The sequence below is a fragment of the Vanellus vanellus genome, assembly GCF_965231255.1.
Source record: "Vanellus vanellus genome assembly, chromosome: 20".
In the NCBI taxonomy this organism is placed as follows: Eukaryota; Metazoa; Chordata; class Aves; order Charadriiformes; family Charadriidae; genus Vanellus; species Vanellus vanellus.
Genome location: NC_138925.1, coordinates 1,344,109 through 1,356,699, shown reverse-complemented (window position 1 = coordinate 1,356,699; position 12,591 = coordinate 1,344,109). Strand labels below are relative to the sequence as shown.

Genomic DNA, 12,591 nt, shown 5'->3' with positions numbered 1-12,591 from the left:
TGGCTGAAATTGATTGACTTTGCAGCCTCACTGGAAGTCAGTGGAACGAAAACTCTGAAGCCACCTCAGGACGAGGCTTAAGATGTCCCCTGATATTCCTCAAAAGATTCATTTTGCAAAGCCCGTTGGTTGTGCAGCTAAGATGAGCAAGTATCTCTGTTTCCTTTGTTGCCCCGTTCTGACTCAAGTGAGCTGATATTTTGGAGGAGGGCAGTGCTTGTGAGGCTCAGGTGTCAGAGGTCCCAGAAGCAGCATGCTTAAACCACGTTTTACCTTAAGTTTGAAATTCATAAAAAGTCTCCAGTCACCCTGGCTCCCAAGAGGATGCAGAGAGCAGCTTTAAACTGAAAAAGTAACAAATGGCTTTTTCTTACCAGTGGTGCTGGCAGAGGCAGATGGCTCGCACTCCGTAAACACTCATCGCTGCTGAAGTATTAGTTACCTGCTCTCGGAGAGATTCCCAGTCCAGCCCAGTCCCCCTGCCAAATCTCCCGAAAGCTAGCTAGAAGATGGCTGGGAGATGGAGCCAGACAAACTCAGGTAAGAAATGAGGCATGTAATTTAACAGTTAGACTAACTATGGCAGTGGAGGGTCCTCCCCCTAAAAATCAGTTCTTATCATGACTGGGCACCTTGCTGGAAGAGAAGAAGCTTTAGCCAAACCCAAGTTATTGAGTCTGGAAATCTAGGAGGCAGTGACGGATGAGAAATCAGAGTGCTGGTGGTGGTCCGTTCTGCCATAAGCTTTGAATAAAAGCCTGAAGCGTGTTCGAAGTAGGGGGCAATTGCCTTGGGGATGGTCTTGGCCATCACCCCCTGTTAAGAAATGTCTGTTCTCTTTGCCAGTACTGGATCTTTGGGTTCCTATAATTAAAGATGTAAAATGTATTTAAACAAATACGTCTGATCTAATTGCTCAGGACACATTTTCCAGTCCTCTGAGTTGGTGTAATAAAGAAGGGCAGGTGCTGCTAGGCTGCTTTAGAGCTTCACTGTTTTGAGCTGTCATGGACAAATATATCTTTGATATTCTTGCCAGGAATAGAGGGAGCAGACGGTGCTGCTGCTTCTTCCAGCTTGCCACAGTGGAAGCGATAGGTTTTATGCAGAAGGCTATTCATGGCAAAGTGAGCAGACATCTCTTCCAGGACATCGATGTTTCCTGCTTGTCCTTTTATAGGAAGAGCCACAGCTATTATTATTTAACCAGCAGACTCAATTTCATCTCAGATACTGAAAGTCCTTCAGCTCTGGGGAAGGAGTGGGTGGACTAAAACTGCTATTACATTGAGTCTGGCAAAAGAAACGGGGCTCGCTCTTCTCCCACGACCAGCAGCAACTCTGCTGATGGCAGCTTGGTTACTCGTGATTTACAGCGGCGTGGGAGGGTAGCAGAGCCCACGTGTTTAATAGGCTGGAAGTGCAGGTGGCCAGCCCTGTGCACGGGTGAGGGGGTGGATCTGGTACTTGCAAAGTAGCGAAGATGAGCTGCAGACCAGACAGCCTTTGGTAGCGATGCGCTTGGAGAAGCTCTGGCTCCTAGGAGGCAGGAGGGTCAGGTATCAGCGACTACTTAGGTTTCCCTGCCTTCCAGAAAAGGACCCACCTATCCCGTGCTCTCCCTTCAAAGGTATTCAGATGGAGAGCATGACACCTCTGCTTTGAGCTGATGTCAAAACCATCTGTGATCTTATCCTGATGATTGAAAAGCAAGTTACATAGTACTTCATCTTTAAAACACGGAGGAGCTCTTGGCTGAGCAGGAGAGCTCTCATGCACAGGTGGTATCCACCAACCAGTTGCTCAGCCGTCTGTAGCTTTGGTATGAAGTGATGTCTCTTGGCTCCTCCTGTCTTCCCACAGCCACTGCAGGCAGTGCTATGCAGAAGGACAGCTGGAATCCTGCCTGCTTGTGGGCAGGCGGTCCTGCTTCCCACAAAGTCTGAACTCCAGAGGGGTTGGCACCTTGCAGGAGCGTGACGCCAGCTCAGCTATGCTTGCCACTTGTGATTTGGTGCAAGTTGGGAGTTGCTCCGAGCCTGCTTTTGTGCGACGCAGCGCTTCAAGGTGGTGTATGAGCATCAGCTCATTAAAGCTCCCGCCCTGATGATCAACAATATTACTCCTGTTCTCTACAAGAGAGTAGGAAGCTGGGTGCAAAGATGTTAAGCAGTTGAAGGTTATGCAAATTGTGTCCATCCAGGTGCTCTTCCTCTAGTGCTCATGCTGTTTTGTTTCAGCATCATTGCCAGCACCAGTGTTAGGCATCCTAGTGTGTAGACAAGGTAGTAACATCTTTATCTTGTCTAGTTTAGATAAAAACTCCAGATATCCCGCTGATAAAAATTCTGTTGGCAGATGTCCTATCTGTTCTCCCTCCTGCAACGGTAGTGGAAAAAAAGTAAAAGGGAGGCTCTGGTAAATGGGATTAGGGCTGTGGACTTCTGCAAGAAATTCTAGCTTAGGGGAAAAGACTTGTAAATCGATGAGTTAGGACGGTGGTGTGCTGAGAAGGGAGGTGCTGAAAGCCCTGGGCTGCAAGCAGACTGTGATCTCCAATGCTTGTGTGCCCCTGCTGATCTTGGCAGTGATGTGGGGAGAAAATTAACTGGTCCCAAACCACTTAGTGCTTTGCAGGTCAAAACCAACACCTCAGATTCTCCTCTGTGTTTGGTAGATGGTCTGAACAGGTCTTTTTGCACTGCTTCCCCTTCTGCTCTTTCAGAAACCAGCTCCTGAATTCAGCATCAGTGCCTGATCTGAAGGGCACATCAGGGAGTTTCTTCTCCCTTTTTATAACTCCTGGGACTCAGTACTCATTTCCAAGTTCTTTCTGAAGTATTTATATTTGAACAGTATTGAGGCCCTTCAGCTCTAGTGGGGTAAGTTGCTGAATTTGGGGACTGTGAGTTCAGAAGTCGGCCTTTTCTTGCTGTAACCACTGACGTGCAGCACAATAAGCTACTAGGAGGTATAAACTGAAAAGTAATTTTTGCTTATTCTTTCTTTCTGTCTTGCTACTGTCTGAGCAAAGCGCTAACAGGATCTTTTGGGTTTTTGCTAGCTGGGCGTTGTGAAAGCAGTGTGGACACCACAGCGAGAGGAGGCCGGTAGACTCTGGTGCCATGGAGCTTCCCAGTTACAGCAAGCAGCTGCTGCAGCAGCTGTACACTCTCTGCAAAGAGCAGCAGTTCTGTGATTGCACCATCTTCATTGGGAATGTTCACTTTAGAGCACACAAGGTGGTTTTGGCTGCAGCCAGCCTGCTTTTTAAATCCTTGTTGGACAGCACAGACACCATCTCCATTGATGCTTCTGTGGTGACCCCTGAGGAGTTTGCACTTTTGCTGGAGATGATGTATAGTGGCAAACTCCCACTGGGGAAACACAATTTCACCAAAGTAATCTCGGTGGCAGATAGTCTGCAGATGTTTGATGTGGCTGTTAGTTGCAAAAACCTCCTCAGGGACCTCATCAGCTGTTCAACTCAGGACCCGGTAGTGAGAGAAGTCTCCAGCCAGGCAGCGGACTCACCTGGAAACCACGCTGAAGCTAGTAACCTGCCTCAGTCTGAAAAACCTGCTGAAGGAAGAACAGATATCCTCCTCCCTCAGAGAGTTTCCCCTTCTCCTGGCCCTGTTGAAGCAGAAATGGAAGCAGATGTTTCTCCTCCTGGCCAGGAACTTACCATGAACCACACTTGGGTTCACCAGGATGCTTTGTTGAGCGATTCCAGATCCCTCCGGGAGGGATCAGGCTCTCGTCCTGATCAGCCTGCCTGTGCCGAGCAGGATGGCAGTGCAGAAGAGGATCATGCTGAGCTTCCAGAGGAGGAAGGAGGAGCGAGGGATTTAGGTGAGACTTTACAGGTCTGGGCACAGCATTGTCTCTTATTTGCAACTGCATTGTCTCATGCTTTCTCCTTATGGGGGATCTTTTTCTCTCTGTTGGTTCTTTTTAGTTTGCCCTGGGTGGGGAGCAGCACCAACATGTACCCCTTTTCTGCACGCACTTTCTTTGGTACTGCTCAATACTCTCCTTTGGCCTTTTCAGTTGCTTCATTCTCACCACTTTACCAGAACTGTAGTGAGCAAAACTTTTCTTACCCATGCGTGTGATTGCAGCTGACGTACAGTGGGATCTGCGTTACTGTGGGACATGAGGTTGATAAGGCAATCTGTGTAACAGTAAGGGAACAGAGTTGCCTGCTAATGCTACCTTATCCTTTAAACTCCTGTTCAGCATGGGAGGAAAACAGAGGCTGTACTGGGTTTAAAATAAATGTTCCATTTATAACTGGTGTTAAATAAACTGTTGGTTTTCCCTCCAGGCTGCGTGATATCTTTAGAAGGGATTTGTGAGTCACAGTTTCCCTATTATAGCCAATGTGCTCGTTACAAACTGATGCCTTTCAATCGCATCATGCTTTCTGTGAATCCCTTCAATTAGCAAATAACTCATCGTGTTTCTCTCACACAGCAGCAGAGAGAAAAAGCTGTAAACTGGATTTCTTTCTTCGGTATGAAAGTGTTTTCTCTGAGGCCCTTTCTGATGCCCGAGCTGTGCTGAAAAGACTGGAAGAGTGCAGAGAAATTGATGCCTCTCAAAAGGAGGTAGGTGTGTTTACTTGGGTAAATGATACAAGTTTTTTCTTCACCCTGCTGAGGGCTAGAATAGTTTGTTCCCTGTTTAGGAAATAGTTTCATGGGCAACTGGGGATCTGGTACCTCGTTGTTTGAAGGGCAACACATGCCCACCTGAGCAACACCCTGGAGAGAAGCATCTGTAAGAGCAAGCTGCTTGTGCACGTAGGTAAAGAAGTATATGTCCTGCCCTGAAGATATCTTCGTTGTATTGTAGGAGAGCTGCAGCACTGATTTCTCTCCTCCTGTTTATGGCATTTGCTTTGGGAACTGTATCGACTTGTAAACGACTGACATATGAGATCCCAAAATAGACTTCCCGAGCACTCGGCGAGGGCTTGCTGTGGAGCATCTGCTGCGCTCTGCGTATGGCAGGCTGCTCGTGGGGAGCGTTACGGGGGGGTTACGGGTGCCATCCCGTGGCGCTTCTCCTGGCGATTTGCCGCTTTAAAAGTAGTCGTTGCTGATGAATGCTGCTCAAGTTACTGTTGGAGGGGATATTTGAGTCTGGTGCTTGCTTAATACTGAAGAATACTCTGGGATCTGAACAACGGTAGCCAGATACCAGCTGTTGTACCAGCTCAAAGCCACCCCAGAAACAGCAGGTTACATCCGTATTGGTGTGACAGTGGTGCAGGAGGACACGGAGCCTGGAAATGGTGGCGGCAGGTCTGGGTGGGCACTCATGCTGGCTGCACGCTGCTGCATAATCGCAGGGTCTCTGAAAAAACCTGTGGCTACTGTGGAGTGAAGATGGGACTGTGCTTGCTCTCCTCACCCTGGCTGTTTCTGATAGAGCGTTTTTCATATTGGGCTGCATGAACTGCCCTACGTACCTTTACTGTACGTGGAAAAATGAGAATGTGAATGTTTTATTGCTGGCTCTTTGGTGGCTCTGTGGTTAGCTGACTTTTTGAAGCTGAGAAATGCTATTCCGTAGGTCGAGGGGCTGCGATGCTCTCTAGGTTCCTGTGCGCTTGCTGGCTGGGAAGCTGTCTAGATTCAAGTCACTTGGTCCCTCTGGTACCAGTATGACCATGGGACATTTTGGCCATGGTGCCGTTCTGCTTTTAAAAACCCAAGGCAAAACATTTATCAATAATAAAAAAAGAAGTATGACAGCAGGGAGGAGAAATCCCTTGAGTCGGGGAGCACGGTTTTCTTTTCTTCCCCCTCACAGAGGGAAGCACATATTACCTTAGCTGCTGACCCTCCTGGTGTTGAACATAACATCTCTTGGGCTTTAGGAGGGAGATGTGGGTCCTAATTTGTGTTTGTAGTAGCAAGCCCAAGCCTAGCCAGGCTGACAAGCACCTGTGAGTACATTGCTCTCAGCGTGCCTGCGTGCCCTCAGAAGGGTTAGGTTTTTGTATGTTTGTTTGTTGCCCCGATCAGAAAAGTATGTCAAGTTTAAGGTTTTACCTATTCTGCACCTTGGCAATTGGAGCAGAGCTGGGGAAGGGTGTTGTGTGGTGTGGATGGACACTGCCAGAAGGGATTTGGCAGCTCCATACACCCATGCCAGCAGGCATCACCCGTGCCCGCATCCCTTCCCTTGCCTGCTTTCGCTGCCTCACAGGGCAGCAAAGCGCCCAGGCGGGCGTGCTGCCTTGCTTCTGCTCTGCATAACAGCCCCATTTTCTATTGTTTTGCAGTAACTGTTGTTTCATGTTTCTTCAGCACCTCTAAGACCCAGCAGGTGAGGTTCGCAGACCCACGCCCGGCCCTTTGTGCTCCCAAATGAGCTGTTGCAGCAGGAGCCGAGTGAGAGGTTGTGGAGCTCAGAGGTGGTTTGGGTGTCTGACCGAAAAACGGCAGCTGGACGATTTTTCTGCAGCTATAAATAAACGCTGAATAAATGAGAAATGGATTTTCTTTAAGCCTTCCTGAAAAATCACTTCACAGCTGTGACAAGCATGAAAAGCGTCAGCCCCAGGGCAGCGGAGGGGACAGACTGCAGCCTGCTGTAAGCAAGGGCTCAGCCAGATCTGTCCCTTTCTGAGTTCCCCTCTGGGACAAGCAGGACCTGTGGCCACCGGCACTGAGCTGGGGCTCTGTTTCCAGCAGACAGAGTCACTTTTTCCCCACAACGGCCCGGTGTTTTCTTTGGGGGAAACACAGTGGTGTGTGTTTTTAAAGTCATGCTTAAAGTGCAAGTTGAGCTCCAAAAAGTCCAGTTCAGGATGTGTAATTAAGGCTGAGATTGTGCCAGTAGTAGACATCAATGGATTTTTTTTTTTTCCCCTCTCTCTTTCCCCCTGCCCCCCTCCCCTTTCTTTGTATTATTTTGCTAGTTATTTGCTTGAAGTCTCTTAGGTGCCTCGGGGCAAGTAAAAGTCGGTCTGGAAGCCGCTCAAAAGCCGTTTCGTTGCACTACGCAGGGCATGCTTGCCCTGCTGCAGAGGAGATCTCCCATCCCTCGAGCACGTCCTCCTACTGCTCGGGAGCCTTTTGTGGGTGGCTTATCTCTATAGGCAAGCAGGGATGTGTTTAGAAGAGCAAAGCCTGGGCAGCGTGGGGGCTTGTGTGTGTGTTTGTGGGGGTTTTGCAAGTCTGCCTGTTGACACTGAGGCTGTCCTGGTGTTCAGCTCCTCTGGTTTCAGTGGCATTTTGCCTTGGAGGTAGCCTCTGTGTTTCTGTTCCTTTGCTCATGAGCTCTGACCTACACGGGTGCCTTGTTCCCCGCAGTGCTCCTGTCTGCTCCCCTCTGGTGTTGCTGCCTTGTTTCCTGCTGCCTCTGGTGCAGGTTTGTTAGGCTGTGGGATGTTCCCCCAGGGAGGTTTGTGGTGCAGGGCTTGCTTTTGTGAGAGTTGTTGCTTCTTTCTTAATTTTGGTGTTATGTTCTGCTCCCTGGGATGAAAAGTGCGGACGTGTTGCTTTTCTGTGTAGGGAGATGTGATTTTTGGGTTGTTTTTGTTTTAGAGTCTCTGTGTATCTCACATAAACTATTCGTATCTAATTTGGTTGTGGCCTGGATGAAACCTGCTTGGAAATGAGAACAAGACTGAAATTGCAGTAATTTGGGGAAGCGTAGAAGAGCTTTGCTGGTGTCAAGTCTTATCTTCCTATGCTCTCGTAGAGAAACTCAATTCAAATTATTGCACAGCTCATTTGTTCCCTCTACTACTGGGTTCAGATGAAGTGGGGGAGCGCTGATTCTCCCATGTAGAATAAATGTCACTGTGCTTGTGGATCATTTCCATTGCCTATAGGCCTGTCCAATTATTGTCATCCTTAGTTTGCAGCTGCAGGGATTTCTGGATGCGGCAGAAGAAAGAAATTTCCCGTTATCTTCTGCATCCTGATTAGGAGTGATAGGTTGTGAGGGTTTTATTTTGTGGTGACACCGCTGGAGAACTTTTTCTCCCCTGTTCTGGCGTACTTGTGTGGAAATTTGGGTTGAGCTTTTTGTTCCTGTTGTGTGGAGCAAGCAGGGGTCAGCATTCTTCACACAGCCTTGCTGGTGCAGGGGTCTGCTTCATCAGTCCCGTACAAATGCAGGCTGGAATAGAAAGCACTTCAGATTTCTGAACCAGAAATGGGAACGTAGTTTTATTCTGAGTATTGTGTGCAGAGTGATAGCTGATAACTTTGTGGGGCAGTCATAGCCTATGAGCTTCTCCGTGGTCCAGGTGCGTATAGCCCAGTCCCTGTGCTGTCCGTGCCACCGACCCTGTGGGCAGCAGCTGCCTGTGCAGGTTTCCAGTGTTGTTTTTTTTTTATATTTTCTTCACCTCGTAGACATCAAAAATTAACCAGTAAAGCAGCTTGCATTCACAGAGGACCGATGATTATGTTTCTGGAAGTTTCCCCATGGTGCCCAGCCTCCTGCAGTCAGGGACTTTGCAGCTTGCTGAATGGCCAGTGCAGCTCTCCCTGGGGAATGGAAGTGGCGTTGAGGTACTGGCACAGGATTTACCACATTCAGGGGTGAGGTTTGTAACTGAATGTGCCTCGGCTTGTGAGGGAGGGATCTGAAGGGAGCTAGCTGCTTCTGTCACCTCCCATGGCTTTCCAGCCTGTCTCTCGCAGATCCCTCCCCACCACCCTTTGGGTGCTCGCATTTGCTCTAAAGCCTGGTGCTTGAGGGAGATGACTCAGTAATAGTCACTAAAGTGGCTTTTTGCTGAGATGTGCTCTCACCGTGGGGGCAGGAGATTGGATAAGGCATGAAAATCCGTAACCCTGCTTGCCTACCTGCAGGGAAGAGGCTAGTGGCCAGTTGGGCTTGTGGCTGTGCTAACCTGCCCTCTCTCTCTCCCCCCATTCCTCTTTAGGCTCAGTTATGGGCCATCGCATGCTTGAGTGGGATGTGCGTTACTTGCTCATCTGGTTGAGGTCCTCTCCGGGTCCCAGGACATCCCTCAGGTTGGCACACCAGTTGAGTTCAGCCCAGCCCTGAACCTATTCGGTGGCACAGCTCTAGCTTAAGCCAGGCTCAGGGTCGCTCCCTGCAGGGGCAGCCACCAGCTGCTCTTTGAGCATCCCTGTCTCAACCCCAAAAAAACTTAATAATGTTGGAGAGGTAGGTGGAGGTCTTGGAAGCACTGGCTTACTAGGAATGTCGAGGAGGGAGATGAGTGTGTGGCTGGGAGGACACAGTGCTAACTCGGCCCATGCACGTTTCAAAAGCAGGTTGTGGCTCAGCAGGAGAAGCCTTGTGCATCTTCCCACCCAAAGCAGCAGGGGATGTTGGAAGGAGCAGGAAACAAAAAGGGTCAATGGGGCGGAGCAGGAGATCCTGTGGTGGGACAAAGGGACACAGCAGTGTAGGAACTGATTGTGTTAGGAAAGAAATCTGGAAAAATATGGAAGATGTGGAGATGATACAGAGATAGGTGACCTACCTCCTGCAGCGTTACCTGCAGAGGTTCCTGTTCAGAGCTTGCCTTGTGTCTGCTGTGGACATGGGGAGGTTTGAGATGAACTGTGAGGGCTGTTTTGTGGCGTTTGACCATAACAGTACTACGCTACTGAGTTAGTAGTGTTGTGGCCACCAGAACTGACACCTTCAACTGGGACCCAACTTCTCAGTGGACACTGAACCTATTCGGTGGCACAGCTCTAGCTTAAGCCAGATCTTGGTGAGCAGGGTTCCCTGCTCAGAGAGCCCATCTCTTCTTCCAGTCTGGAAGCTGGATGTGTGCTAATTTGTGCCAATTTGGCTGTGAATGGTTTTGCAAGTGTCCCAGGCAGTGAAAACCTAATGGGTCAGGCTGTAATGCGTGGGCACATTATGACTGAGTGGAAGCTGGGATTCCAGCTAATATCAGTATTTTTCCATTTTTTTTTCCAGGATCTTTGGGAATTGTTAGTGCTTCAAAGTAAGTCTAAAATGCACTGTGTGCTCTTTCAAAACAATGCTAAAAGGCTGTTGCTCCCACTGAGCAATGTGTCCAAGGAAAGGTCTTCCAGAAAAGGACTATAAATAGCAGACCCTTTCAGTTTCTGAAAACTCATTTCCATTAACCAAAACCATGTGCTGAGGAAGGGATGTTACCTGGAGCTCTGGGTAGCAACGCTGTTCTGATTTTAATTTAAAGAAATAAAAATTAAAAAGAAAAGAAAATATGGCGATAATGTAAGATACTTTTCACCCATATTAGTGAAAACATGTATTTGGCAGGGTGCTGAGCACCTTCAGGATGGTGGGAGTCAAGATATTTTGAGTTTTACATGATCATTTTGATCTGGAAAGGGGCCGGGCATGCAAACCTTGAGAACAAACATGATCTGGTTATCAAGTCTCATTACAAATTAATGTTTGCATTAAAAAAAATACCTTTAAGCTTGTTCTTCAGCACGTCTGTGGCGTCTCCTTTCTTCCTTTATAACAGAGCCCTTCATGTCCACGTCTCTCTGTTCGGCAGGAAAAATGCCGTTAGCGGGTAAGAGCTGGGACTCCTGCAGCTTCCCCTCTGTGGATACTCTTTGCAATAGGTCATTGCGCTGTCACGCTGCCCTAATATATGAGCATTTACACCTGCTAGGAAAAGCAAGTCCACCATCCCCCTGGTGCGGCCCCGAGCAGTTGCATTCAGTCTTTTTATCATAGAAAGAAAAATGACAATGACAGCAGAAAATGGCCGCTCTCTCTGGAGCTGGGCTAAGCTCTCCACTTCAAAGGTACTTTTATAGCATCCCTGGAGTCTCTAATAAAGGACGCCTGCTCTGAAAGGCTGGCATCTCTCCTGGAGAGCTGGGGAGCGGGTATCTTTAGGGGCAATATTTACAGCATTAAAGGGCTCCAGGGAAATGGGAGCAAGAGTTACAGCTTATTTCTTTTCCTTTTATTTCCATAGCTGCGCAGGCATGTTTGCCTCTGGTTGCTGTTTCGGGTCACTGGAGTGGATTTTGGAGCTCCGGGCATGATTGCCAGGTGTGCTGAGAGCCCACAGCACTTGGTGCTTGCCTGCCTCCTCTCCAAATCTTTCTTTAGGAGATGCGACTCCATTGTGACTTGAGGATGGGGATTCCTGAAAGTCCCACTTAAAGTGCTCTCTGCTTTCTATGCAAGTGATTTTGCTTGTTCTGTAGTGAAACTGTTATCCCCTGCCCTAGCTTTGGGCTTCCAACGTAATGGTGTTTAAATCATGTTTTATTAGGTCCCTTAGACTTATTGCCGCTTGGCTGTTAGGGAAGAAATGAAGAGATGCGTTTGGTGGTGAAACCAGCTCCAGTTTGTGGGACTTGCTGTGAAGATAAGAGCTGGGAGGCAGGGAGCTGCTCTCCTTGCCAGGGCTGGTGGCCACAGACCAGACCGTGAGTTCAGTGCAGGATTTTGTCTGACACTGAGCTCAGCTTGTGTCTCTCTGGGTTTTCTGTGGAGGTTTGATTTTGTTTGTTTGTTTATTTTTTTTTCCCCTGAACAAAAACTGCAGGATTCTGCTTTTTATGTTGGTTTGTGTGGGGTAGTTGCCTCTGTTATTAAAATCTTCCCTGTATTTGCCTGTTGTGTTGTAGGCTGCGGTTGCCTGTCTGGCAGAGGCAGGGGAAGAGTCGGTGTTCAAGAAGCTGCTGAGCAAAGTGAAGGATTCTCAGACCCTGGATGCTCAGACCCTCGTGTCTTTACTGAAGCTGTTTCAGGATGTGAATCCCAAGCTGAGAGCGACTTTGCTAGAGTGGGAAGGGGGCGCTGGCGAAGCCCCGCAGCAAACAGGTAGAGAAGTGGGTGCAGCCTCTGGCAAAGTGAGTGGGCAACCTTACAGGCAAAGCAGGTCTCCGGAAACCCCGTATCCTTACTCGGATGCAGGAGGTTTATCGCATGCAGGCCAAGACCCTGGAGTGTTTCCATCCCGCAGCAGCGGGGTGCAGGCAGTGCGGGGCTCTCCCCATTGCTGCCTGGAGGGTTGGATCGATGGCTGCGCAGCCAGCGTGGGTTGGAGCACAGCTGAGCCTCAGGATTGAAAGCTCCTTTCTTACTTGAGTCTGACACAAAGCAGTGGCCTTGCAAACCTGGTGTTAACCTCCAGCTTGCTTTATGGCTTTGTGCTCTGTTAGATAAATGAGACGTTTTCCTTTCATAGAGTTTAAAGAGAATAGTAAAGTGGTTTTCCTCTGCTGCTTGTGCTTGGGATGAGCTTTGCTATTCACTTAGATCTTTCACAGAGTCTCACTCACTTCAGTAGCCTGTCAGTTCCTTCAGACTGACTTGTTTCTTCTCTTGTGTTTCTGAATCCTTTTCCCTCCAGAGAGCACAGACGAGGGAGAGACGCTGACCGCTTGCTTGCTGGGACGCAGGGAGGAGCTGATCCAGAGTGTGGCACGGCTGAGCCCCATTGTAGAGTTCCTGGAGGTGGCAGAAGAGGGATTCCTGACTGCCTCAGAGAAGCGGGTAAAAAAATCTGAAATAAGGAAAACTGGGTGGGTGAGGGGGGGTGTATGTGTCTGTGTGTGAGGCATCGTCTTACTGCATGGTTTGCCAAGTGATGTGCTTGCTTCACCTGGC

At 48.8% G+C, this 12,591-nt stretch overlaps 1 protein-coding gene across 1 annotated transcript in view; it reads left to right on the top strand.

The window, feature by feature from the left end:
- Positions 1-381: 381 nt before the first annotated feature.
- Positions 382-12,591, top strand: part of ZBTB40 (zinc finger and BTB domain containing 40) — a 36,176-nt gene continuing 23,966 nt past the window's right edge. Inside the window, exons 1-5 of the mRNA XM_082493543.1 lie at positions 382-540; positions 3,065-3,855; positions 4,480-4,613; positions 11,607-11,802; positions 12,335-12,477. Of these exons, the coding sequence (XP_082349669.1) occupies positions 3,126-3,855; positions 4,480-4,613; positions 11,607-11,802; positions 12,335-12,477 (1,203 nt within the window). The 5' untranslated portion in view covers positions 382-540; positions 3,065-3,125. The remainder of the gene's footprint in view (positions 541-3,064; positions 3,856-4,479; positions 4,614-11,606; positions 11,803-12,334; positions 12,478-12,591) is intronic.